Source organism: Nilaparvata lugens, chromosome 5 (genome assembly GCF_014356525.2).
Source record: "Nilaparvata lugens isolate BPH chromosome 5, ASM1435652v1, whole genome shotgun sequence".
Lineage (NCBI taxonomy): Eukaryota > Metazoa > Arthropoda > Insecta > Hemiptera > Delphacidae > Nilaparvata > Nilaparvata lugens.
The window spans coordinates 2280544-2307346 of NC_052508.1; the positions used below are offsets into that span (position 1 = coordinate 2280544).

At 35.5% G+C, this 26803-nt stretch overlaps 1 protein-coding gene across 5 annotated transcripts in view; it reads right to left on the bottom strand.

The window, feature by feature from the left end:
- Nucleotides 1-26803, bottom strand: part of LOC111050043 (glutamate receptor ionotropic, NMDA 2B) — a 345263-nt gene that overhangs the window by 64718 nt on the left and 253742 nt on the right. For all 5 annotated transcript variants that reach the window (XM_039429685.1, XM_039429686.1, XM_039429687.1 and 2 more), the window contains 2 exons: nucleotides 6828-6975; nucleotides 2062-2245 (listed from right to left, as the gene is read on the bottom strand). In XM_039429685.1, coding sequence (XP_039285619.1) covers nucleotides 2062-2245; nucleotides 6828-6975 — 332 coding nt within the window. The remainder of the gene's footprint in view (nucleotides 1-2061; nucleotides 2246-6827; nucleotides 6976-26803) is intronic.

Genomic DNA, 26803 nt, shown 5'->3' on the forward strand with positions numbered 1-26803 from the left:
AATGAAGAAATAAAAGCGGGAGGAAGAGCTGTAACCAGTATACTAGTCAAGTTGTTTAATATATGTCTAAAAAATAGAAAAGTTCCTGATTTATGGTTGAAGGCTAACCTAATACTACTGTATAAAAAGGGAGACAGAAAAGAAGTAAAGAACTATCGCCCAATAAGTCTCCTCTGTACAATTTACAAAGTCTTCATTGCAATAATAACATACAGAATAGGAAGAAATTTAGATGCCGCAACACAGAACGATCAGACCGGATTCAAGAAAAATTTCTCTACACTAGACAATATCTTAGTACTGCTGGAATTGATACGAAAGGCGAGGGAATACAATTTCCAAATGGTCCTACTATTCATCGACTTTGAAAAAGCATTCGATAGTGTAACAACCAACGCTATTATGAATACGTTAGCTGGACTTGGTGTTGAAGATGAATATTTACAAATTTTTAAATATATATATGAGAATATGAAATTAGAATGTTCAGTAAGAGGAGAGAGTAAAGAGATACGTGTGAAAAGAGGATTAAGACAAGGTGATGTGCCATCTGCAAAAATATTTAATGCCGTTTTAGAAACAACCTTCAAAAATTTAGAATGGCAAGATAGAGGCATAGATATCAATGGGGAGAGGTTGAACTGCTTGAAATTTGCCGATGATATTGTTCTTATAGGAAGAAGTGCAAGTGAAGTTAAGGATATGTTAAATGAGATGATGGAAGAAACAAAACAAATAGGCCTTAAAGTAAATTTTGAAAAATCAAAGGTTATGAGTTTCAATTGTCAAGCAGATGAAGTAATTGATTTGAACCAAGGAAGAATTATCGAAAATGTCAACAGCTTCATATATTTAGGGCAAAGAATTGGAAAAGACGGTCAATGGGGAGAAATCACAAGAAGAATTGCGTTGGGATGGTCAATGTTTAAAAGATTTAATCACCTTTTCCGCTCCACGGTTATTATGGAAAATAAGCGAAAATTACTTCAGATGTGTATAATCCCAGTTATGTTGTATGGCTGTGAAACATGGACTCTCACAGGAAAAATTATCAGGAAAATGAGAACTGGTATGAGAGCAATGCTAAGGATCATGTTGGGAGTTACTAAAAGAGATAAAAAGACGAAAATATGAATATCCAAAGAGACAATGGTTGAGGACATAGGACGGTTGATAGTAGAAAGAAAATGGAACTGGGCAGGACATATAGCGAGAACAAAAGACAACAGATGGACAAAGAAGATAATAGACTGGTATCCACGAACACTGAAGAGAAGCAGAGGACGACCAACCAACAGATGGGACGAGGAATTTAGGAGAGTCTGCGGTGGAGCAACATGGCAGAGGGTAGCACAGGAGAGGACGGAATGGGAGAGGATGAAGAAGGTGTACGGCGGTGTTTGGCTATACAAAGACTAAATTTCAAAAGTAAATGTTATTTATCATGTTCATATTTCATTTGGTGCCAACCAAAGAAGTAACCTCAGCGGAAGCTGATTTGCAACCATGAAAATTTTATTTTATTTTTACTATGTACCAATAGGTAAATACTGTAAAAGTTGCAATAAAAGGTTTATTTATTTATTTATTCATTTATGACAATATAATGGGAGCAAGTAAGTAAACCGGAGAGCTCTAGAGCAGATTTAGACAATTCTCTGAGGGAGAGGTGTTTTAGTTTACGATTTCATGGGTAAATTATCATACATTCAAGATAGTGAGAACACTTTGAAGGATGGAGTAAAAACAAACAATATTGAAAATAATGATATCAATCACATTTATAATGAATATATCTGAACAATTGACCGAAACGTATTTTGACTAACCTCATTCGAAAAGTTATACTTCACGCATGATAAAGTGTAGTCCATTCTCTGTTTCCTATATAATGGAACTCACCAACCAGGAGCGGCGGAATAAACTAGGAAAGGGATCGTCAAACATTTTCATGTTTCATATCGGGACAGAAAAGGCTACGTGTCTCCATGGGGCACGAGCAGCGAGATAAGAGAGGTGAAGCTCACTGTGCAAGTGGCATGTGCATGTATGACGACTCACCGAGAAAGGCAGTAGGCGAGATGATGCCCGTACGCTTGGCCACAAGAATGGCGATTCCGGTCTCCATGAAGGGCACAGTGAAGTCCACCACCGCCTCCCTTTCCGAATTAATCATCAGTGACGTCATTACCATGTCCGTTTTTCGGTTGACGAGCTCCGCTATCAGGCCGTTCCATTTTCCGTTCTGCAATCACACAACACGTTCTATAAATAAAAACTGTCCCTAGAACAATATCAAGGCACAGTCCAGTATCATGCTCAAACTTTTCTTTAGAGATGGTAAATATTGTAGCTCCAAATTTGAAAGATAGAAATAGAAGTTGGGAAAAATTACAATACAATATCCGAGATTTCAATGACTTGTATTGCAAATTGGAGGATTGACATTTTTTTGTATTTTTATATTAATATACCGTATTTTCATTAGAGTAATGATAGATGTTGAAGAGACATTTGGATTCTTATCTGTGACAGATAAAATTTCATAGTAATTAACTCGGGAGTAATTCATTATCTCTAAACATCCAATAGAGCTAAGGTATGGCTGATTATTATCCAAATTCTTTTTATTATTGAGCCTGTAGAGACTGTGATCGAAATTGTTTGAATTGAATATGACTGTTAGTTAATATCATTATCAGAGGATCTGGCAATCAAAAAAATTAATATCACAAAAACATTGCACATATTCATTATAAACTCAATTGCTTTCTAGAGGGTGAAAAATGTGACGAGATGTGAAATTAGGCCTTGTTCATTTTCTGAATTAAATTATCATAACTACATTCCACCATGCAATAGAAGAACGTTAGAGTGGACCAGAAAGAAACGTAAGAAAAAAAGCAATTATAATTAATTATTGAAGAAAACAGGAGATGAATAATCGTGCCATAGAACAAGAATCAAGCATTTTTTCGGAACAGATGGTAGTTCAATAACTGCGAATTTCGTAATAAGCTAGCATTGATCCTATATTCCCCTCCCCCTTCTCATTCAGGAACTTTATCCTAATGATGAAGGAAGTAATGCAAACTTATTAGTAGTCCATGTCAACTTGGAATCGAAGTCCGCAATCGATAAGTTGATGTCGGGAGTTATCAATTGGAGCTACGGATTATATGAGATGGTGCGAACAGATTTGATTACGAGTGCACTGGATGGTTGATCAAATGTTTGATCAACAAAGTTTGTCTAGGTGAGCGTGAATTGATTCTCGCAGCAAGAGCAAGAAGACAGTCTGAGGGAGAGGGTGGGGATACCGCAAACCACAACCAATAATTATTTATTTAGTGCCAAATGTTTGATTGAGGCTTTTGCATCGCGGTGATGAGCTAGAGGCAGAATCCGGATCTTCACTGCGCTTCAACCGAACTGAGCGAGAATTTGAGAACATGGATGCAATGCATAAACCCATATTGTGTCACAATGATTAGATTCTGGGAAACTCTGACTGATTCACAATGGAAAGCGTTGAAGGGGAGAAAAGTGATCACATATTATATCTAAGCTCTCACAGCTATTACAGAGAAAAAAATCAGTCATCCAGGCTATCAATTCAAGATATTTATTTTTCAAATTGGAGTCGTCGTCGTCTTCTTCTTACAAGGATTAGGCTATTTGCCTGTTCCGATCTCAAACTGCCAATCAAATCCATATTTTGCGGCGTCTGCCCACACTGTCTTCTCCTCTCAACCGGGTTGTACGACATGACTGCTCTGGGAATCCTGTCGCTCTCCAACCTTTCAACATGATCTTTCCAGTTTTGTCGATTTCCCTCAATCTTCTGCCATATGGAGACTATGTTGAGCTCGCTTCTTACATCGACATTGTGCACCCTTTAACTGCTCTTAAAAACCTCATTTCGGCAGCCTGTAACCTGCTGAATTCTTTCTTCTCAGGTATCCAGGTTCCAGAGCCATATAAAAGCGTTGGAATAGCAATAACCTTATAGAATTTGAGTTCTGCCTCTTTCCTGGCTCTGTTTCTTGAATTTATTGTTTCACAAATGAATTTTTTCCATTCAATTTCACATTCAAGTCTTGATCCATAGGTTATATCACAACCCAAATAATTCAAGTGTACTTGCTCCAGGACTTTATCATCGAGAACTATTCTGGATCTGAATGGATAGCCCAGGAAAGCCATCACATTCGTTTTGCTGAATGAGATCTTCAGATGGCAGTGCTGACATGAAGATCTCATTTAGATTTCAATGAACTCAATCAGAGTCTTATTTGCAGATTCTATATTTAATGTTTTCTCTGTATCACACAACATGCTGATTCCACTTTCATGGACCGAACAATTGCTCATGTCTCAATGATTCTTCGAATCGTTTTGAGTTCCACGCAATTATTACCTCTATAGCCTACTTCGTTTTCTGTCTTGATTCAAAATAATGAAATATTCACAATTTTCCAAGCTTGTTTTATTCTGGAAAAAAAAATGTTGGAGTAATGAAATAAATCCAAAAGTTATAATACTTGGAGTTGATACTATTCAAAACGAAAACGAATGATGTGATTGGTAGTCAAGAAAAAGGAATACTATTCTTTAAGACGCCAAATACTTGGTCATTTTGTTTTTTTAATTAAAAACATTATCAATGATTCAATCAATTTCAAAGTTGAACACAGAATTTAGAATACCAGATTCCAGCCTTTTGGAAGATTGAGAGTACAAACTAATAATAAGGAAATATCACATTATTGTACTTTCTTTTACAGTATTCCTCTTTCTACACTCTTTTGACTAGCATGGAATCATCACTTGTGAGGAGGTATTTTCCAGAGAATTCACATACGGCATTCTTCTAAGCAGTGATATATTTAATATGACTTATAGCCATATTGAAAATTCTATATCAAGTAAGGGATGAAAACAAGGCACAGATGAGAATGTTTCAAGAGAGCTTTAACGTAGAAAGAAATAATTTACCTGTAAGTATCAGCTAAGCTTATAATAAGTGTTTCATCATATTGTGTTTTGCATAGCTCAACGGGAAGAGTATTCATACCTCATACCATACATTTAAAAAAACGTGACTAGCAAATTAATGAGTTTCTAATATGGCCGAGATTAATGTACAATCTCATGAAGCACTGGATAATAATTCATCAGTGCTGGACTAACTTGAATAGCTTGCAGCGGATCAACCCCTGTTTTCCACACTGAACTTGTAAACAAAGTTTAAAGCAGGAAAGTTTGCGATCACCTCTTACCAGATTCAATCTAGCCCATTATCTTCTCTCGACTAAACGTTCAGCAGTAAAGATTAAAACCATCAGGACCATGGAGCAGGCGACGCAAAGTTCATGAATCATTCCAATTTTGCTCCAATAAAAAGTTCTGATGGATTTGCATGTTGTGGTGTAACGGTTCGAAGAAAACAAGCTAATGGAATGGTGAATATTTTGCTGCAAACTTTATTTATGGCATCCAGCTAAAAATATTTCCATGTTTTTGGTTGAATTTATTGTGAATGAGAAACTATTGAAAATCTGTTGGATTCTCGATGATTCAAGATTTTTCCAGGTTTTTAGTATATTCCGAGTATACAATATACACTATGTTTTCCTAATGTAGACAGTGTACGAGTATAAATTATTGGATTAGTGCATATTCTATCAGTAGGAGAGAAGTTCCTCGAACTTTGTTCTCAACTTCTCACATTGTTTGGAGTCCTGTAGTACTAATTGATATTCGATTATTCCTCGCATTTTTCACACAACATTTTTTTTTAAATAAGATCTCTGAAGAAGATTGGAACTTTCAGTTCATAGGTGAGATATTAATATGAGTGAGCTCTTCAATTTTTATCGATCTAAGCTCTAGCGGGATCAAATTTTTGATATAAATGAAATTTCATACTGGATTGAGTCTTTCCCTCTAAATACGCTCCTGAAAACATTTCATGCTTAAAAATAGTTATTTGTATATCTAGAGTGAAAAGTAAGACTTTTTCTCCCTGTGGGAAAAAGTTTGAAGCCCGAGGCGAAGCCGAGGGCAGCAATTTTCCTGAGGGAGAAAAAGTATTTTTCGCTCGTGATGTACACAACATTTTTCCTCCATCTACATTTTTTTATAGAAACTGCAAATAAAATCATTCTAATAACTTACGTATTGGTGACAATGATTCCTAACAACATAACCTAAATCTAAAACCTAAAAACCAGTCGTCTGATTGGCACTGCCGATTGCACTATCTATCGGCAAAAGTTGTAACAATTATATCAGCTCCAGATCACGCAGTTCAGATTTGAATTGCAGATCAAAAATATTTGTTGGCTGGTATTTTGAATAGAATAAAATATTTTTAAAATTGTACAAATTTTTATCGTCTACTAATATTAAGAATATAATAATTATCATACAAACATATATTTCATGAGTTAATCAAATTTCTGGTTGTGGTATTGAATTCAGTTGACTCAATGACAGACACCTCTATTATGCTTTCTCATCTGAGCTTAGACCTTCTAACCTATTACAATGTAAGTTTCAAAATAGAGATGCTCCCCATGTTATTCAAATGGAGTCACTTTTACTCCCTAGGGAGTTTTTCTGTTTTTTACTACCGAGAGCGAAAAAGTGACACTTTAGTATTAGGTTTCAGGGAGTAAAGTGAGTACTTTAGACAGTAGGTGGAGGAAAAATAATATGATTATGAAAACGATGATAATTTGAATTAGTACTTCATATCATCCAAACATGCATCGATTTATGAATCTCTCAGTTTTTCCACAATAATTGTACTGGATGATTACCTCAAGTGTTCCCCATTTTCTGTCTTCTACTCTGACCAGCTCGTAGGTGAAACCCAATTCCTCGGCGAATTTTTCAAGAAGATCGACACAAAATCCTGAGCAGCACTGGTAGAAGCTACTGTTCCGCTGGGCTGAGCCAACATCCACTCTGAAAAAATGGAATATTGTTCTTCCAACATCATTCATAACTTGATAAATGACAAAATGAAAATTCAATCATAATTATTCATTTATGATGAACGATATAAAAACTCGTGCAATTTGATGTCAGACAGGGGAATTACGATTAGGAATCGTACGAACAGGAGAAACGTTCCATTTTATGATTTTCGTTTTTTTGTGCTGAATGTTATGAGCTTTTATTGTAGGAGTGTTTATGTTCTCTTCTATAATAGTATAGTGTAGGCCTACGCAAGCGCTCATGGAATATTTAAGACACACGGTATTATTTAAGCCTACGTTCGTTCTCTTGCTTACTTGACTCACAGCTCAAATCCAACATCAACTTACATTCTAACTCGTGATTTGAAGACTCATAATCAAGGACAAATTGAATGAAATTCTATTATCTCCATTATTCTCTTTTAAAAATGTCAATTATCACTGAAATATTTCTCCAATAGTCTCACTTTACTGGCTCACCAATGACAAACTTAGACAAACCACAATCCTCCTGAGGAAAAGAGAATTCTTGTTTTGAATGTAAAACCATAAGCATGACTCCTATGACAGATGAAACTATTTTATTCGTTGAAACGTGTAGCATATGTGAGGACGTAACAAGGGTTGAAAATGTATGCTAATTGAAAAATGTCAAACACCTGCAATGCTTGATTGTAAGAAGGAGTGGGGGAGAGCTCTCTCTAAAATTAATTCGCAATTTCAAAGCATTCCAATCAATGACGAAATTCATATGTGTAGTGATTACCACAAAATTGCAATATATTTCAATAACCGAGTTGAACCTTCATCAAGCCCTATTGATCATCCACACTGCGGTAGCCTATTTTCCATTCATATTGTTGCTGAACGAGAGTTTCAATAAGTCATACAAAATGCATTGCACGATTAAAAAATACGTGGTATGACATCGGCATTCATCAGACATAATTATATTTTATCCTATATGGGTGCATTTCTGTCAGTTTTTTCATAAACGATGCAAATTATTTGCATGGTAAATGTGTGCTGGGAGATTTCGATATTGTCTTAATTATTTGTTGTCATGATTTGATAATTCATCCACTGGACAATTTTTTCTGAAAAAGCTGAAGAAAACTGATAACGTTTGAACTAAACAAATCAATAACAACTTTCCACAATGATGAGTTACTTGATAAATATGGGACTTTAACTGAAGAACTCATTCATTCGGTTTATTCTGTTTGGTTTCGCTTCAGTATAAAAACATACATAACACACAAAAAACAGAAAGTCACTCTTTATATATATTTCACTCAATATATTTCGAATGAATTGATCGATTATCCTACGTGATTTTTATCCTAACTGTTTTTTGATCAACATATCAGTGAATAGTGTTCTCAAAGTTAACTACTTCTGAGTAAAGTTATGTAGCTGTGCTATCATGTATATTTCCATGGTACTGAGAATTTCTTTTAAATTCTATGGCTGATATTCACAAAATTATTTTTCGAGCGGTCATTGATATCCGACCTGTGATGTAGTGTGACGATAGTTGCAACTGTAGAGTTAACGGTTAATGACTGCAGCTCTTGAGTTCATGGAATAAGTTGAAAACTACTACTGATCAAAGATTGTTGAGGCGCACTTGATGTTAAACGTTGAACAAGATCTTTATAAATTCAGTCTGTGTAACACAATGGGGTGTAACACACTGTGTGTCTGTAAACGTCTGGAAGAATCTTAATAGGAATTGTGAGAAGGCCTGAGTGAGATTCCCTGGGTCACCTCGGGGAGAAACTGGCTCATATTTTAGCGTGTTTATCGTGTGCAAGCATTCTCGCTAACACTAGTGCCGTTTAATATTCGGGCTGCTGAGGTCAACCCATCCGAGCGTCCCAGTTCCCGGCGGAGTGAAGGGAATTTATACAGGCGCCTCTAGAAGTCAGTTCTCTCGACTCAAAATGCGGTCGACGCTGATTTCCACGTTTTCTCGCTTGCAGTGCTCTCATTTGAATGGAAGCAATCTCCAGTATAGGCTCCCCATTCCAAAACTAGGTCTTGCAACACTCTACGTGGCAGCTTGACGAGCCTCTCTCATGCTGTAGAAGTGGCTGCTTCGATCAAAATTCCAATCAGAATTAGAATAGTTTTGAATGCATGATTCTTTTCATCGTATTCATTAGTAGCTAGATTTGATTCAGCATGATTATTTTTTATACTCATTTGATTGCTTCCTTTTATTACTGACTTTCCTCATTGTAATAGTTTTGAGTGAGCATGATTCTTTTTCTTGTATCTATAATCAGCTCTAGATTTAAGTGAGCACGATTCCTCTTTGGTATTCAGTAGCTTCCATCTATTACTTATCCATATCATTGTAAATGGAACACTGTTCTGTTCAATCTCGGCAATGAAGTACCTATTATTTAAAATTGAATTGGAAAATTGCATTAGAAATCAGTGAATATGATGTGATTTGAGTCATTAAGAACAGAATTTCTTTGAAAGAGGAACAACCCTTTTCACAGAATCTTACTGAAATGACGTTCTGCTGAATGTTCTCCATAACTGATAATTGAACTCGATTTGGAATTCTGAGAGAAATCATCGCAATCGCAGGCTGTAGTTATTTCTGAACTGCATTCGATGATGATATGCGTTACAGTGGGAATTAATTGTTTGGAATTCTATATAAATTATTAAATGATGTTGTTATTCCTAAATTGCATTCGATGATAAATGAATCTTGAATACAATATAGTAGGCTACACATCTTAAGTAATATAGTTTTGAGAAATATCACTTACTATCAACAAGATTGTGATGAATAGTCTCTGTGATTTTTGGTAAATTGCATATTGATTTAAAAATTTGAAAAGTTTTACACTACAATTAAATATCTATCTATATATATATAAAAGCGAAATGGCACTCACTCACTCACTCACTCACTCACTCGCAGAACTAAAAATTTACCGGACCAAAAACGTTCAAATTTGGTAGGTATGTTCAGTTGACTCTTTAGAGGCGCACTAAGAAATCTTTTGGCGATATTTCAACTCTAAGGATGGTATTTAAGGGTTTAAAGTTCGTCTTTTAGCATGTATATTCTTCTTATTCCAATATCTTAAAATTATAATTGAAATGTCCATACCATATGTAAATATATAACTATAATCTAAAGAGATTACCTCTTCGAAACAGTTGTTCTGGTAACTAAATTAAAAATTTTGTCAGGTTGATCTCATTTTTGGATGATCCAGTCGGGGGTCCAGGGGGCGGAGCACCCTGGCTAGACGGATATGGCGAGCGAAGCGAGCCTGACGGCTAGTCATTTGATAAAATAGTTCCAAATTCAATAAGCCTCTCATACAGAATGGATGCTGGCCTTTGCGAAATTCAGCTGAAAGAACAGGTCATTTCAGAAACAACATGAGTCATTTTTTGGTCAAAATTGGTTTAATGCAGAATCTTAATCTTTGAAGGTGAATACAAAGTTCTCCTGAGAAACCACATAAGTCAGGCTTCTCGATTAGATTACAAGCGTGATTTTCATATCATTTGAGAAACAACATTAGTCACTGACTTGCGTTGTTTCTCTATGGAACAGCTGACGAAAAGCAAACAGAGACGTTCGATCTTTACTGCTTATTCACTGTGCTAGGTTATGTTCAATATTTTCTACAGGCAGTGATACTTTGAATCGAGTGTTTTAATACGTTCGAGAATTTCATTAATGGAGGATGATGAAGATACTGTTCCAAAAAATATTGTTTCAACAGTCTGTTGAAGTGAGAGTTTATCCAGGGCTGAGGGTTTTAGAGATCATAAATGATTTCATTGAGGTGATTTTTTATGAAGTCTAGTTCATTTTTGTGAATCCATCCCTTTACGTTAGCTGGTGTATGTCAATATATTAAACAATATATTATGTAATATGTGTTATAATTACTTTGTTATCTAGTGCATTCGAACTGGTATCTATTTGAATGTTACAGTTGGACAGTGAACCGAAAACGTGTGATCTGCTTCAATTTGAGAATAGGAGTGTTCACATTCACATTCAGTCGCGAAGTCTGTACAAATTGGCCAAGTACCGTATGAATTGTGTTGGAGAGCACGTGCGAAATATTAGAGATTCAGAAAGAAGCCAGCTTGCTATCATTTTTACTCGTGAATCGGGTTAGATGCAAGGCGTCAGTGGAAGTCAGAGCAATGTTATTGACAACCTATCTCCCATCATTGAATTGTTATCTGGCAACTCGACAAATAAGCGCCACCTTTTGTTAAAAATTCTATCTCTTATCGGTAAAAAACCAACACAAGCTATGATATTTGTAATCAGAGCAAACACTCCATCCTCAACAGAAATTTCACGAGTAGTTCATTCAGAGAGCGATTTTTCTTCCTGAATCAAATCGACGACAGAAAAATAAGCGTTTAAACAATTTCCAATAACTGCGGATGAGCTCTGATTGAAAAAGATAATTCAAAAGTTAATTTTTTTATTGAGATGATCACGAGCGTGGAACTTGATAAAATAGATATTTCATAATTTGTATTCCTTTAGAATGACATTTAATACTATTATTCTAAATTTTTAAACAATTATTTTGTGAGACTATGAAGTTGAAACGCCAAGTAATAAGTCTGAATTGATAATTCATATGAATACAGTATAGACTTGATAATCAGAGTTGAATAACTTGTTCTAGAATTTTCCAAAAATCTTATTTCACTGGAAAGTAAGAGGATCAGAATTCTTATTAGAATAAAACCACAAAATACAGTGAATATTATCTAATAATACTATATTATTGGAATATTATCTGATAATACAATTCATATTGTCTAATATCCATGCATAAGTTTGCATGAATATATAAACAATGAATAATGCACTGAATACATTATACCATATTATATCTATAATATTAAATGTTCAATAGTCCACAGAACGTATATCTTAGGGAGAAGGTCACTGATAACTGTACAAATTAAACGAGAGCTTCGATTTCTTGTTCATATTAAAATCTTTCAATTGAAGTCAATTTGAATGGGAGGATAGAGATGGAATGAATATGTACAGAAATCATGGAGCGGATGAACGTCTTAAACTGTGAGCTGCAGCGCTTTCGGTAGCTGAACAGTGAACTGTGTTGTTTGCAATGTAGAATCCCAGTTCAGTGAATAGCTTGCATCCGCTGGTCCACTGTTTGATATTATTATTTGTTGTGCCATCTGCTTTGAGTTGGACGTCCTACCAGGGAGAGACATGCATATTACACTTCTGCTCCGTTTGCCATTCAGAACATCTGCCGACATCGAAATCAATCTGCAATGTCGCAGAGTGATTGTTGTTACGCTACTTGAACAATGCACCATTTACATTAGAAACTCACCAACTAATGAGCAACGATTACTGTTTGGTGTGAAACAGTGATTACCATCATCACCTTGAATAGCTTTTGTTGAAAATGGTCTTTATCTTGCAGCTGCTATCTGGTGCTCAGATTGAAAGCAAACTATCATTTCAAGAATTTAATTTCTTATTCCAACATATTGTTGAGCCTAAATCTATTTTGTTAGTATCCATTGGTATTTTCTGTGAAAATGAATATCATCAGAATAGTTTTGCATTGATTATGAAACATTTCCATTTGTTACACTTTTTGATGTGTGGTATTTACTACTTAAAGATAATAATCTAACATTGTCATTGCAAACAACACAATAATACGACAGTTGAAGATTATCAGTATTTTTTACGAACATATGATATATTCCTACGAACATATATATAAATCCTCGTTTTACACAATCTTGAATAAGATGCTCTGATTTCCTATCAAGGATAGAATTCCCATCATACCTCGTCCATTTCCCTTAAAATGTTATTTGTATTTAAATATAATACTTATAACATTTCTCCATTTCCAACTATCAAATTTTTCCACAATATCCACTTCAATTCGATTGAAGACTTGCAAGGAGAAGCCACGTAGATTTGAATTATTTTGATGACCAATTGTGTATTTTTGAATCAATAATTAATGTATTATTTGTATCAATTGAATTAACAATCTCTGATTCATGAAATACATTACCATCTCATTTATTGTGATGAAGCGAGAATACGCAAAGAAGAATCTACTACGCAGAGGAAAGAGAATCTTGAAAAAATTGTTTTTCTCGCTTATTGATGAGGAAATATGTGAAATTGATATTCAAAGTTTGGGATGCTCAACGTTCAGTCTAGAGTAAACGTTGGTTTAAGCTCTCTCTGTAATATTCGATTATATGGAATTACTACTCAATTTAATACTATCTTTCAGCAATGGAAACCTTTTTTCAATGCAACTTCTTCACTCTTGCACCTTGATTCAATACTTATACCTAGAAAATCAATATCTTTCGCAAGAACTTCTACAACGAAGGTTGTTAAAAAGGCGTGAATAGCGAAAAAGTGTGCAGTACAAATTTCAGATTACAGTAGCAGTAACTTTCCAGTTCGTTCTGCAACATGTTCATACATACAGAAAGTTTTTATGAGCAAAGTTAACGGATTGAAGTTCAGTAAGAAGAAAGTTAGTGCAGTTCGGTCCTTGTGTAGAAAGCCCTGACGTGTCAACGCTAGTGACATTAGGGGCATGCGTCTTGAAGAATGCGTTTTAGAGGCATACCACTGATGTTGAATTGAACAGGACGCACGTTGAATGGAAAAGGGACACTAATGGTGACACAATTCGTGAACTAGTACTAATGGAATGTCGGACTTCGGAGAAACGCTGTTGATGATTGAATAATGCCATCCGAGGTAAGCTCTCCGTTTGTTAATAACGAGTTTAATTTGAAAAGACAGAAGACTGCTTCAATAAATTTCAGTCCTGTCGATAAAGATGTTGCCATTGTTTCCATTTAAAATCCTTGGAGTAGTATTGACAGGTGCAAATGGGCTTGAAGGTCTGATGTCAGAAATCAAACATTTGCGATCACAATGCTGGTCAGCTAAGTAATACATCTGTATAATTAATTTATGAGGAAATAATCTGATGCATATCTTTCGAAGCTCGCAGAAGTTTTCTTGCTCCTGAGATAATAACTGTTAGAAAGTCAAAATACAAATTATTATAACTCTCAATCCTACAAGATTTCACTTTCAGAGTTAAAACTTTTTGCCCTCTCAGTATTGAATATTAGAAGTATAAGAACAAACATTTATTTGGAAAAAAATATTTGATAGGAGGCTGTGCATCACACTTTTGAAGACTTTTCTCAGTGTCATTTCTCAAAGAATATCAATTTTGGATATACTATCAAAATGAAACACTTTTTTAGAAAAAGGATTCTTATCATCTCCACTTTTTGAGATTTCATGAGCACCTACAGTTGAAATCTTGGAAGATATTAATTTCCGAATTGATAGAAAACTATAGCTTGTTGATCTTGGAGCTCCACCCAACAAATTTCAATGATTTAGTATCAATGGGCAAGGTCTGAGAACACGAAAAAATGGTAAATTGTGCTAGTTCCAGTGGTAAATTGTTCAATCACGTGATTGGTGCAAAATGTTTCTATGGAACACCATTCTAAAATCTTTGATTCAAGCTTTTGGCGCGCACTTATGAAGTTGATTCACACCAAAATGTGTCGTTTACTAGCTGAGTAAATAAACGAAGACTGCTTCACGAACTTAATGTCTAGAAAAGTGTGCTTTCCTTTCACCCCATCACTCTTAAATATTCTATAGAGAGAAAAATCATTTAACGAATGGTTATCAAACATAATTTTGTTGGTTATGTATTCTATGGCTATGCTATGGTAAACAAACAAGCTATCAGCGCATGAGCAGAGAAGCAAGTAGACTACAATCCAATCGACTAATGAGAGCTCTTCAATTTGGTACTGATACAATTTACCAGGCTTCGACTGTGGGGCAAGAATTTGTTACTAGTTTCTGGTACAGAATATGTCAAAACTCTTCCCATGGGACGCAGAACTTTTTACCGGGAAAATTGAGAATCGGACAAGTTACCACATTTCATGTACCCAGAACGGGCCCATTGATGTGTGGAGACACGTCGTACAATTCCACGGAATCTTTCAATTTAGTCAAACACGGAAAAATATCATAACATTATTATGTAAAAGTCAATGCTTCTGCATTCTTTACACACATGTGATCTGAATTTCAAATGTGACATCAGAGCATGTTTAGTCTAATGCATATCTAGAATTATGGAGACATGATCCTTATCTGAAGTGACACTTGTCATGATATCTTTTCTGACAGTTGGGTTCTGGTGAATAAGGCAGCTAGCCATTGTTGGCTTCTGATTCAACCTATTCCAGTTTTTGGAAAAAAGTCTACCACAACATAACCAGAGTGTAGTCCTGGGATAATACAACGGTTCCATTCAGTTGGTAATATCCTCTAGTGAATAATCTTATTCATTTCTTTAATGGAGTTATTAAATTATCGAAAAATGATTTCTAAATAAAACATAATTAGATATGACATTCAATATAACATTGGAGCTAAGTTATTTACTGTATCTGAATTTCAGAGACTGCTGAAAAGTCCATCTCTGGACTACAGTAAAAAACTATTCCAAAATAGAGTGACTCAGTGTAACAATTATTGTGTCGGTGTTTCGTGATTGTGCATTGCGAATTGAATGATGGTCTGGTGGAAAAAAATACTAGATATTGTTCAACCACAGATTCATAAAAAATCGAGACACCGGTTTCGGTTGTTCGATTCGGTGAACTCAAGATTCACCAGAGATTGATAATGACAAAAAAACAGAAACCGGTATCTCAATTTCTAACAGATCTGTGGTTGGAAAGTATCTAGCCTTTTCAGTCAGCATGGATTACCACGAAATCCCCTCCACAGCTACTCATGAAGAGGAATTATAGTGTCCAAGAACATCCTATGAACTGGAACTGCCCATTGAAGAATGCGTCTAAAATTTCGCCAACTAAATAGATAAATTCTCCATCAATTGATCAAATTGAATTGAATGATGTACTTAACAGGAATTGATGCATACATGAACGAAAATGTCATTTGACAAATAAAAATCCATCAGGGCTAAAATAACCTTTAGTTTGTCCCCATGTAGTCACTGACAAAGTGGAAAAGTTCTTTCTAGAACTTTGAAGGCTTCTTGGCTGCTATATAAACGAGAATATCACTGGTAGGGGAGAACATCAAGCGTTTAAAAAAGGTGTGGAGAATGAGTTCGGAAACGGGCAATAGAAAATTGATTTCCAGACGAAATTAAGTTTTCGACGAAACTTCCTCGTCTTGAGAAAGAGTTCGACGCTGCTCCAAATACCTGGCTTTCGCTACATCTCCACCTTACTTACGGAATTTTTCAATGTGACTCATTATAATAAGATGAAATACGGAGGAATCTCTACCTCTCACAACTACTTCCAACTATCTACTCCAGTGATAATATTTATTCTATTTTCTCTTGATAAAGCTTAGCATAGACAAAAATATTCAGATAGTCCATATTATAGATTTCAATCTTCAATTGGAAAATCTCTCTCTGAATCAATTACCACAATATGATTTTTTGAAGAAACGATCAATAACATGTCTGAAAATGTTTTATTCTTTTGACACTACAATAATTCCCAGCTATTCGATTGAGAAGGTTGGTTAGCCAATTGCAGCTATGGAGTATTGTACTGAAAGAACGTTCATGATATTCCACAGCGAGAATAAGATCAAAGTGATCCAGGCAAAATTATTCTAGAAAAAGGAAATTGAGATTTGTACTTCTCGGAAATATAAACGCATGCCACATTGTGAAGACTTAGATTGCAGAAGGCATTATTTATGCATTATAGCTCAATTGTTGGATGATAGACTCATTGTTCAGAACTCTTCTCATTGTTTAGAAGAGATTGAGATAAACACGATGTAAATTTATCTTAAATACTGCAATTGAGTGGAAACTGCTCAACTGAAACTTCTGAACAAAAACTTCAGGAAACACGAGAAACCTGCGATAATGAATGCATAACTCATTTGAATTGTAAAATGATGTCAGAAAAGGTTATGACATTGAAGTGGATTAGCCAGGGTGATTCTGTGGAAACAGACGAAGCAGCTCCAAACTGACACGAAGCATCATCAGACTTCAGAGCGACTTGCAACTTGCAAAAAATGTAAGGTGGTTAGTCGGCAATTAATTATACGCCTTTGAACAGAGCAAAGCTGAAACTCGCTTGATGTATTCTGTTCAAAATAAGCATCATTATTCAAGACTTTAGTATTTAATCAAGTCAAGGAATTTTTTGAAGAACTCGTTACCCGGATTCTTTTACCTTCTAAAAAAGCGAATCAATACTGAACTTATCATTATTATGGGATCTGATATGAAAAAAGTATCAAGTAACTCATGCAATTAGAGGATAATTAAAAACTTGGTGGAAATGATTCTTCATCCTGAGCTTCATATATTCTTCTAACAGAATTAAAAAGTTGAAATGCTGCGAAATATGGAATATTCCTGTTTTTACGTATCCAATTGTTAAAAATTCTGTCAATCATTCAATAATACTTGTCTACATTAAAATGTTTCTATCACATAAATGAAGACTATCCTGTTTTCTCCACTATTGCTGTATTATATCCATTCTCTCTTATGATACCTATAATAGATATGAATGAACATTCCAAAAATCATCAAAAAGACAGAAATATTCGTCACAAGCTGTCATAGAGCTTTTTGGAAATGATGTGTTCTTCTTCCTTTAAAAAACAATAGGGGATTCTAGTTACTGCTCTATTTAACTAGGTAACTCTCAATCTGAGGGTCCAGGAAATGATGAATTGCAATAGGTCCTCATTTCTAATTCGTCGATCTAACCGTTAAATATCACAGACAGAAAACTGGAGTTGAGCTTTAAAAGGGTCTGGGAATTCTCAGTTTAGATTCCTACTTATTTTGAAATCCAAATCGAATAGCGTCCTTCCACCTTTTGACAGCGATACACAGAAACTGCAATAGTAGCCTCCAATCTCTATCTCTCTCTGTACCTGTATAGTCTCTAGTCTCCTGTAGTTTCTCCTGTGAAGGAGAATAACAGGATACAAGCTTTTCTGGCGCTGGGAAGAAGCTATCAACAGACGACGCAGATTCAGGCAATAGCTATCTATTCAGGCTGACAGTAACTCGACTCATTCGATTGGACCGACGCGAAAACATGTTGCGTCCGAAACCCACCACAAATATTGGATTGACAAAGGTTTGTTTGAGAGACAGAGAGAACGCGATGCAGGATGGTAAAAAGTGAAAGAGAAAACTACAAGACAAAGCCAGTGGTCAGTGTGTACTTTCAAGCTTTGTCTCTTTGTTCGATTCGCACTTTGAGGAGACTGAAACAAAGCGTCTCCGTAGTTTGGCTCACCGAATAAACAGAGCCCGAATAAAGTTTTTCGCTGTTTATGGACTGCTGTATCGGCGAAAGCTGACATGCGAACAAAAGGTAGGCTACATCCTCTTTTATTCCAATGTTCAAACTGAAAGACAATCAAACCGGTAAACAAATTTTTAATTGAATGAGCAAAGTTGGAGACTCAATAATTCAATTTGTTTTTGTAATATCAATTTGGAACTGTGCCATATGCATGATGTTGGTGTTTTTAAAAGCTAGATATCCAGATAAAATACAGATATCCAGAATAGCTAGATAATTCGTTCTGGCATTTGTAATGTAGCCGATTATTTGTCATGAATTTCTACAATCCGATTGACCCATATTGTTTGAATTAACAGAAAAATATATGATGAGAAAATGATAAATAACCTTACACAAAGCATCAGAATGACTGTTTTATGAAGATCTTACAAAGAATCAACAATATTGTCTACATCTCCTATTGATAAATCTATCCTATTGAATATACGAGTTCTACATTCGTAGTTTTACAATCGTGTTTTACAATGTAATCGTAGTGACAATTTAGAGCAAAACTCTTCTAATGGAATTATGATTGGAGTAAGTAAGTATTATTGCAGTCAAAAAATAATGAATAGAGATTATCCAGAATTCTTTCATTAGATGCTTGAAAATGTCATCAAAGTTCGTTAAGAAATTTGTTTGTGAGCTTTTCTATGTTTGTGAGCTTTTCTATGTTTGTATCAAATAAATGTATGGTAAAGTAAAGATATGTATGATTGTCTATGATGTGTACTGAAAATTATCTATGAGGTTTTCTATGTTTGTATCTGATAAATGTATGGTAAAAAAGAGATGTGTATGATTAGATTATCCGTAAGGGAGAAGCGAGTATTATTATCGTTGGTTATAGGGACATATAATATAATATATTTCATAAAAACAACAACAAAAATCAATTATATAGATCAAGTATGAAGATTTCCATCATTCACCAAAATATCATAATAAAAAATTAGTTAACTAAACTTATTCAGACTACTAATTGACTACCTGCATTGCATTCTCAGTGATGGAGAATCCTTCAGAGCATTGGATTTCCAGGAGACTGATGGATACTAAGGACAGTTGTACATTGTACAGTATATGGAAAGGAGTCATCTGTTTCTCACCACACATAAACTTACATATTTTTGATCCCATATTATCGGATGGGCATTTTATATTGTCGGTCCCGACTGAAGTGTGACAGTTGTAAGGCCTATTGACTGCTTAAATGATATATTCAGGCGAGGTTGAAATTCCGTCAGGCACTCCCCACCAATAAAAGCCAGACGAGTATTAATATTATCATAATAATATTTTTTTGGTTCTCACCATGTTGTTTCACACAAGTTACAGGGCTAATTGTCACCTGCTATTTCCCACTGTACTTCTGCTATATCGAATTAATTCTGTACAACAGAATTCAAACAGATAGTGCGACGTTGCTATTTACTTCGAAGATAATAATTTCCATCCATTGATGAATATACTATTGCTATATAGTCTGGAGGCTGATGAGCAGATTTTATCTTGACTCACTTACACGCAGCAGAACTCATGAATAAGTGTCTGTTGATACTCCACCGAATTATTATTTTTCAATAATTGCGTACCACTGAATCCATAAAAGAATAAAGAAAGTCGAAGATCGTGAAATAGTTTGACGCGAATCTAGTTCATCTACTTCCCTTGAACCCATTGACACACAATGATCAATTTGAGTACTATTTTGCATACATAAGCTTACATAGAAATGTCATTACCTCTAGAATAATTTATGTAGAGTTTTAGAGTAATAATAGAACCATCCCAGACAACTCATAAATATGCTAACTAAGTCTAATGCTGCGAACATTTACAGTTGATACATTTGAAACTACGTTGTAGAAGCTACTGATGTCGGAACGATTTCGCTGTTTCTACCCTCTTAACGATCTGCTGTTTCCCTTCCCTTGTAGCCCGAAAGAATAACAAACACGCCGCGTTTTTCTTGACGTTGAGTGGAAGGCGATAAGCCGGTAGACAGCACTAGTAAATGAAAGGTACTCGTGAACTTGTTTTCGCCATTGTCAACGTCTCCCTTGGAATGTAACCTGCCTTGCCACCCTGCGTCATTTCCCGGTCTATTTGGCGAGCGGCCAAGTGACTGGATGCTGATGTTGGCACTAGAGGAGTTGCATTGCATGCTGGGATGGCCCACTTGCACTCCACCAGCTCACTCATCCCCCCTCCACTTCACAACACTCCGGATATAAGTAGCCGGTGAAAGAAAAATACTTTTCCGCTCTACATCATCTGCAAGCATTCGTTGAAAACACTCTTCCCCAAACCCTTTGTAGAACAGGTAGGCCGTTTGGATGCAAGGGAAATCAACAGTCAACATTGATGATTCAACATCAGCTCTTTCAAATACGAAATTATTTTTTGTTTGCTGAGTATGCAGTGAACCCACATGAGCTCTAGGGTTGTGCGTGGATAATTAGACGGAGGATGTAAGTGGACCTACAGCTTTAGGTCTTCAAACTCATTTTTAAAGTCATGAAAGGAATCATTTATAACTCTTCGTCTCTTAAAATGGTCAACCTTTTGACCCTCAAAACGAGAGTAGCATGCACATTGAGCACAACTCATCTTGGAGCTTATCAGCGCGACCTCGACACCAATAGCTTCCCAAGAGATTGTTACAATATTCTATCGAGGGTTGCCGGTTTTATAAGAATGGTATTTTAGAGAATAGAGGTAATGGATGTGGGCTGATATAGCAGAGGCTTTAGGTCAGAAGTGGATCATCAGAGAAATGAACATCTGATCATGATGATCAAATGATTATCATCAGATCATCATTGAAAAAATCTTTAGTAACGAAGTTCAACCAAGTTATACGTCCTTCTATTGAAAATTCGAAATATAAAGGTTGAGTGATAGAGAGGACTAAAAATAGCCTACTACGCCAAATAAAGAATGTTTTCATTTCATTTCCTCCTCACGTTTTGAGGATATGAGGCAAAATAATGTTAGAATGTGATTATTCAAAATATTTCAGTGAAGATATACATCAACTTCATCTAATACAGCCTTCTTTTCTTGCTGTTAACTATATTTCTCATCTTATCAAGTCAATTAGGATTATCAATGATTGTTTATTTGATCAAATCCATTTTCGTTTTGTAACAGCATTTTTTGTAATATAAACATAATGTCATAAAATAATGCTATAATGTATTAAAGCTCGATAGATCTTAAATAAAATAAAAAAAAAATTTCTCATGTTGCTGTATCTTCATAAATATTCACTCACTATATCCTCCCACATTCCTGCCTAGTCGCGCTCTTTCTCCAATACCTAACGTTTTTTACTTTCCTTGCCCTAGGTAAGGAAAGTATTGCTTTCCAAAAAAAATTAAGGTACCCTAATTTCATGTTTTCTATACGTTTCAAGGTCCCCTGAGTCCAAAAAAATGATTTTTGGGTGTTGGTCTGTGTGTGTGTATGTGTGTGTGTGTGTGTGTGTGTGTGTGTGTGTGTGTATGTCTGTGAACACGATAACTCCACTCCTAATTGACCGATTGACTTGAAATTTTAAACTTGAGGTCCTTATACCATGAGGATCCGACAATAAGAAATTCAATGGAATCCAAATCAAGATGGCGGAAAAAATGGCGGATAATTACTAAAAAACCATGTTTTTCACGTTTTTCTCGAAAACGGCTCTAACGATTTTCTTCAAATTTATACCATGGATAGCTATTCATAAGCCCTATCAACTGACATGAGCCTCATTTCTGAGAAAATTTCAGGAGCTCCGTAATATTCTTGAGAAAAATGGCGGATAATGACTAAAAATCCATGTTTTTCACGGTTTTCTCGAAAACGGCTCAAATGATTTCCTTCGAATTCATACCATGGATAGCTATTTATAAGCCCTATCAAATGGAATGAGTCTCATTTTTGGGAAAATTTCAGGAGCTCCGTAATATTCTTGAGAAAAATGGCGGATAATGACTAAAAATCCATGTTTTTTACGGTTTTCTCGGAAACGGCTCTAACGATTTCCTTCACATTTATACCATGGATAGCTATTTACAAGCCCTATCAACTGGCATGAGTCTCATTTCTGGGAAAATTCCATGAGCTCCGTAATATTCTTGAGAAAAATGGCGGATAATGACTAAAAAACCATGTTTTTCACGGTTTTCTCGAAAACGGCTTTAACGATTTTCTTCAAATTTAAACCATGGATAGCAGCTATTCATAAGCCCTATCAAATGACATGAGTTTTTTTCCTGGAAAATTGCAGGAGCTCAGTAATATTCTCGAGAAAAATGGCGGATAATTACTAAAAACCATGTTTTTCACGATTTTCTCAAAAATAACTTGACCGATTTTTTTCAAATTCATACCCTGTATAGTTATTTATCAGCTCTATCAACTGGCATGAGTATCCTTTTTGGGAAAACAATGGGGGTCCACCCCATTCTTGGGAAATGGACTTAGTAACCTCCTTCTCGTTCATCAGGTAGGTAGGTAGCGCAGTTCATAAAAAGAACACATAGTCGAGATATTTCATCTGTAGAACAGCTGTTCTGACGACTTTAAAAAAATGACGACTAAAAAATCATTGAATTTCACAATTATTCACACAAAGAAAAAGTACTTTGAAAACAATTATATATATACACATAATTATACAGAAGTCTGATCGTAGTTTCAAATATGAGCAAGGAAAGTTGTGTGAGTGTACCACACCAGATTTTTAGGATAATAGATAATGGGTGGATGAGAGCTTTTCAATTAATTATTTTCTCAACCCTATCCTGATTATTAAAGGAAACAGCCAAAATATCAATCAACATTATCCTATGTCGATATTAACAATCTTTTTGATAGGCTAAGGCAATTACAGTTTCACAGTTCAGCTCAGAAAGATTAAATGATCAACCAAGTCTACAAAACTATGAATTGATAAAGTAATTCACGCCATCCTGCCAGCCAAAGTGATAGTGGATGCTAGAGGATAAAATCAACCTTCATCAGTTTGCTCGTTGCACGTGGAGAGAGCCCGTTACAGAAATATTTTCATGCTCAATTTAATGCACAAGGATCAGGGCGAACGTGATCGGAATTCTGAATAGCGGATGGAATATATCTGTTGGGAGTTTTACACAGGTGTACTGAACGACAGCGATAGCCAATAGACTGCTATCAACGTAACGTCTTCTGAATCAAGTTCAGGCTCCGGGTAGACGACTTTATAGCTTCCACCGAAATAATACACTCCCTCATGACTTACAACTCCTCCCAATACTGACAACATCATTGAATTAACTTGATTGAGTATGGCGAACCTCATGTTTGCTGTGATCATGTAGGTAGATGTAATTTAAAAGCGTCTGAAGCATCTATTACGTAATTTCTACACGATAAGTCATGAATTTGGAACTCTTGGAATGGAATATTCGGAGAACTGATTGCTCTACTAAGTCTATGAAAACTATTCATCAAAGTCTAGAAAAGGAGAAATTCTAGACTTGTTGTATATTTTCTTCCTAATATCATCATCATCATCATCATCATCATCATAATCATCATCATCATCATCTTACAAGGATTAGGCTCTATTGACCTGTACCGGCATCCATTTATCTCTTGGTCTACCTATGCCTCGCTTTCCTTCGGGTTTGTATTCCCATGCTAATATTGGGAGCCTATTGGATGGCATTCTGAATAAATGAGTGGACAAATTTTCTCAATATTTCTTCAGAATATCCAATAGCGGTTCTACATTCAATTCAGCTCTTATATTGGCATTCCTTATTATATCCAGTCTACTACAACCTTTGATCGCTCGTAAAAATCTCATTTAAGCAGCTTGTATACGAGATTCAGTTTGTCTGTTTAAAATCCATGCCTCGCTACCGATGCTATTAACGGTATCGCCATTGTTCTGTGAAACTTCAGCTGGGTATCTTGTCTCGTTCGCATTCCTATTGTTCGTCCTATAGTGCCACAGACCGCACTGAATCTCGCTACTTTTTCACCAATATCTTCATCCTTATCAAATGGAATGCGGCATCTCAAGTAGCTGAAGTTTTTCACTTGATGTAATGCTTAATTTTCTATCACGATTTTCTATCTGACTGGCCACTTTCCTCTGAATGCCATTATCTTGGATTTTTGAGGTGAGATTCTTATGCCGAAGTCCGACCCAATTTCCTTATATTATTTTGGTTATTATGATGATCATAATATTGATGAAAACTGAAAAAGGGTGCTGTAAATATGTGATACAGTACTTACGAGTAACTCCGAATCCTTTTCTATACCTATTAGGTATTCAAATGAGATTTTCCATAACAGCTGGAGCTATCCTTAAAACTCGATTAAGATACTTTCTCAAACAGATATTATATAAACTCAGTCGATACTATCTCAAACAGTCCTCAACGTAGTGTTATTCTTTAATTCTAAAGGAGATTTTGAGTACTTTTCTTCAATCTCAGGGCATGATTTAAAAAGTTGTGGAGACATTGAGATATATTTCTATAATAAGTAGTATTTATCCTCAACTTCCGAAGTAGATGAACAAAATTTAAAGTTCGCTCAACAACGTTGGAAGTTCATGTCATGTCGATATCTGATCCAATAGAGACCTAACAGAATTTCTAATGCTGACAGATTCTTTCTGGCATCACTTTTCCATCAGATGACATCAGACATCTCTTGCTCAACAAATGCTTTCTTTCTTTCAGTCAGTCACTCACATCCTTCATCTCCGATCTTCACCAATCGCAGCTCTCGTTTCACCTCTTTCTTGCAGTTGACAGATCCAGTTCGACCTACTCGGAATGGAAATTGAATCGCGGAAGAATACAAATTTCCGATCTCCATGTTCAAAAGAAGACAAGGTGATTTGAAGATAGTTAGGAATGAACATAAAAAGTGTGAAGATTGTGAAACGATTTTTGTGAGATAATATGGGGAAAGGGGGAATAAGAATGAGGAAGAGAGGTGTACAAGGAGATGGGATGAAACGAAAAGAACTTCATGTATGTGAGTTGAAAATATCTTTCAAAAGTTCTCATTCAGTATGTTAAATTACAATCATAATATTCTTTACTCAAGACTCACTCTTCTCATTAGATGTGTTCTACTAAGATTAAGTTCAAGACCAATCTGTTCTGTTCAATCAGATATAATTTGCTCATATTGAAGGAACATATTATCAACTTATTGATCAACTGACCATAAACCTATTGATCAACAATTTTTTAGAGATTGTGAAATGATTTTTGTCAGATGAAATGGGGAAAGGGGAAATAAAAATGAGGAAGAGAGGTGAAGAAGGAGATGGGATGAAACGAAAAGTACTTCATGTATGTGAATTGAAAATATCTTTCAAAAGTTCTCATTCAGTATGTTAAATTACAATCATAATTCTTTACTCAAGACTCACTCTTCTCATTAGATGTGTTCTACTAAGATTAAGTTCAAGACCAATCTGTTCTGTTTAATCAGATATAATTTGTTCATATTGAAGGAACATATTATCAACCTATTGATCAACTGACCATAAACCTATTGATCAACAATTTTTTTCCATTCAAGTGTACTTTGAGTATCTAGGACCTCACTTCTATGAGAAAAATAAGTGGATGAAGGAGGAAATTGAAAAGGGAAATGGAGATCAAGTAGTAAAATAGTTGAGGAAAATAGAATTGAAATTAGACAACAGAACGAGTAAGAGAGGCTCTCAAACTTGGATATGTTCCTGAACTTGTGAAGGAAAAGGGAACTCATCAAGAGCAGAACGCAGTGATAGACGCCTGACTATCGATCGACTTTTCCCTAAAAGGCCTCACGGCCAAGAAGAAGATAGAGGAAGAGAGGAGAGTATAGAAAGAGGGAAGAGAAGGGAACGACTATTGTAAATTGTTTAAAAAGAGGGAACGACGAGAAATTTCCCGAAGGAGTCCGATCATAACTCCAATGAAGAATAAACAGAGAGAGTGTAGCCAATCAGGCTGCAGGACGAGGACAGCTCTTTATTCTGCTTTGTAATGCAGCTCAAGCGAACTACTACTCTGCTATTGAGAAGAGTTTGCATTCCAGACAAAAATAAAATGGCTGAGTGAAAAAGATATCCTCGTAACTTTTGTCTCATTTGTTTGAGTACTTATCGGATTCCTGAGAAGTGCGCGGGAACTGCTACGTTTTGTTTAACACAGCTTCGGAAGAGGATAATAGAATGGAAAAGCCCGCTGAACAAACAGGAGTAGACTCAAATGCAACAGGTCAGGACTGGCTATCTTTTAAAGAAATCTGCAGTACCATATTCCTCAGATAAGAGTAATTCTGTGAAC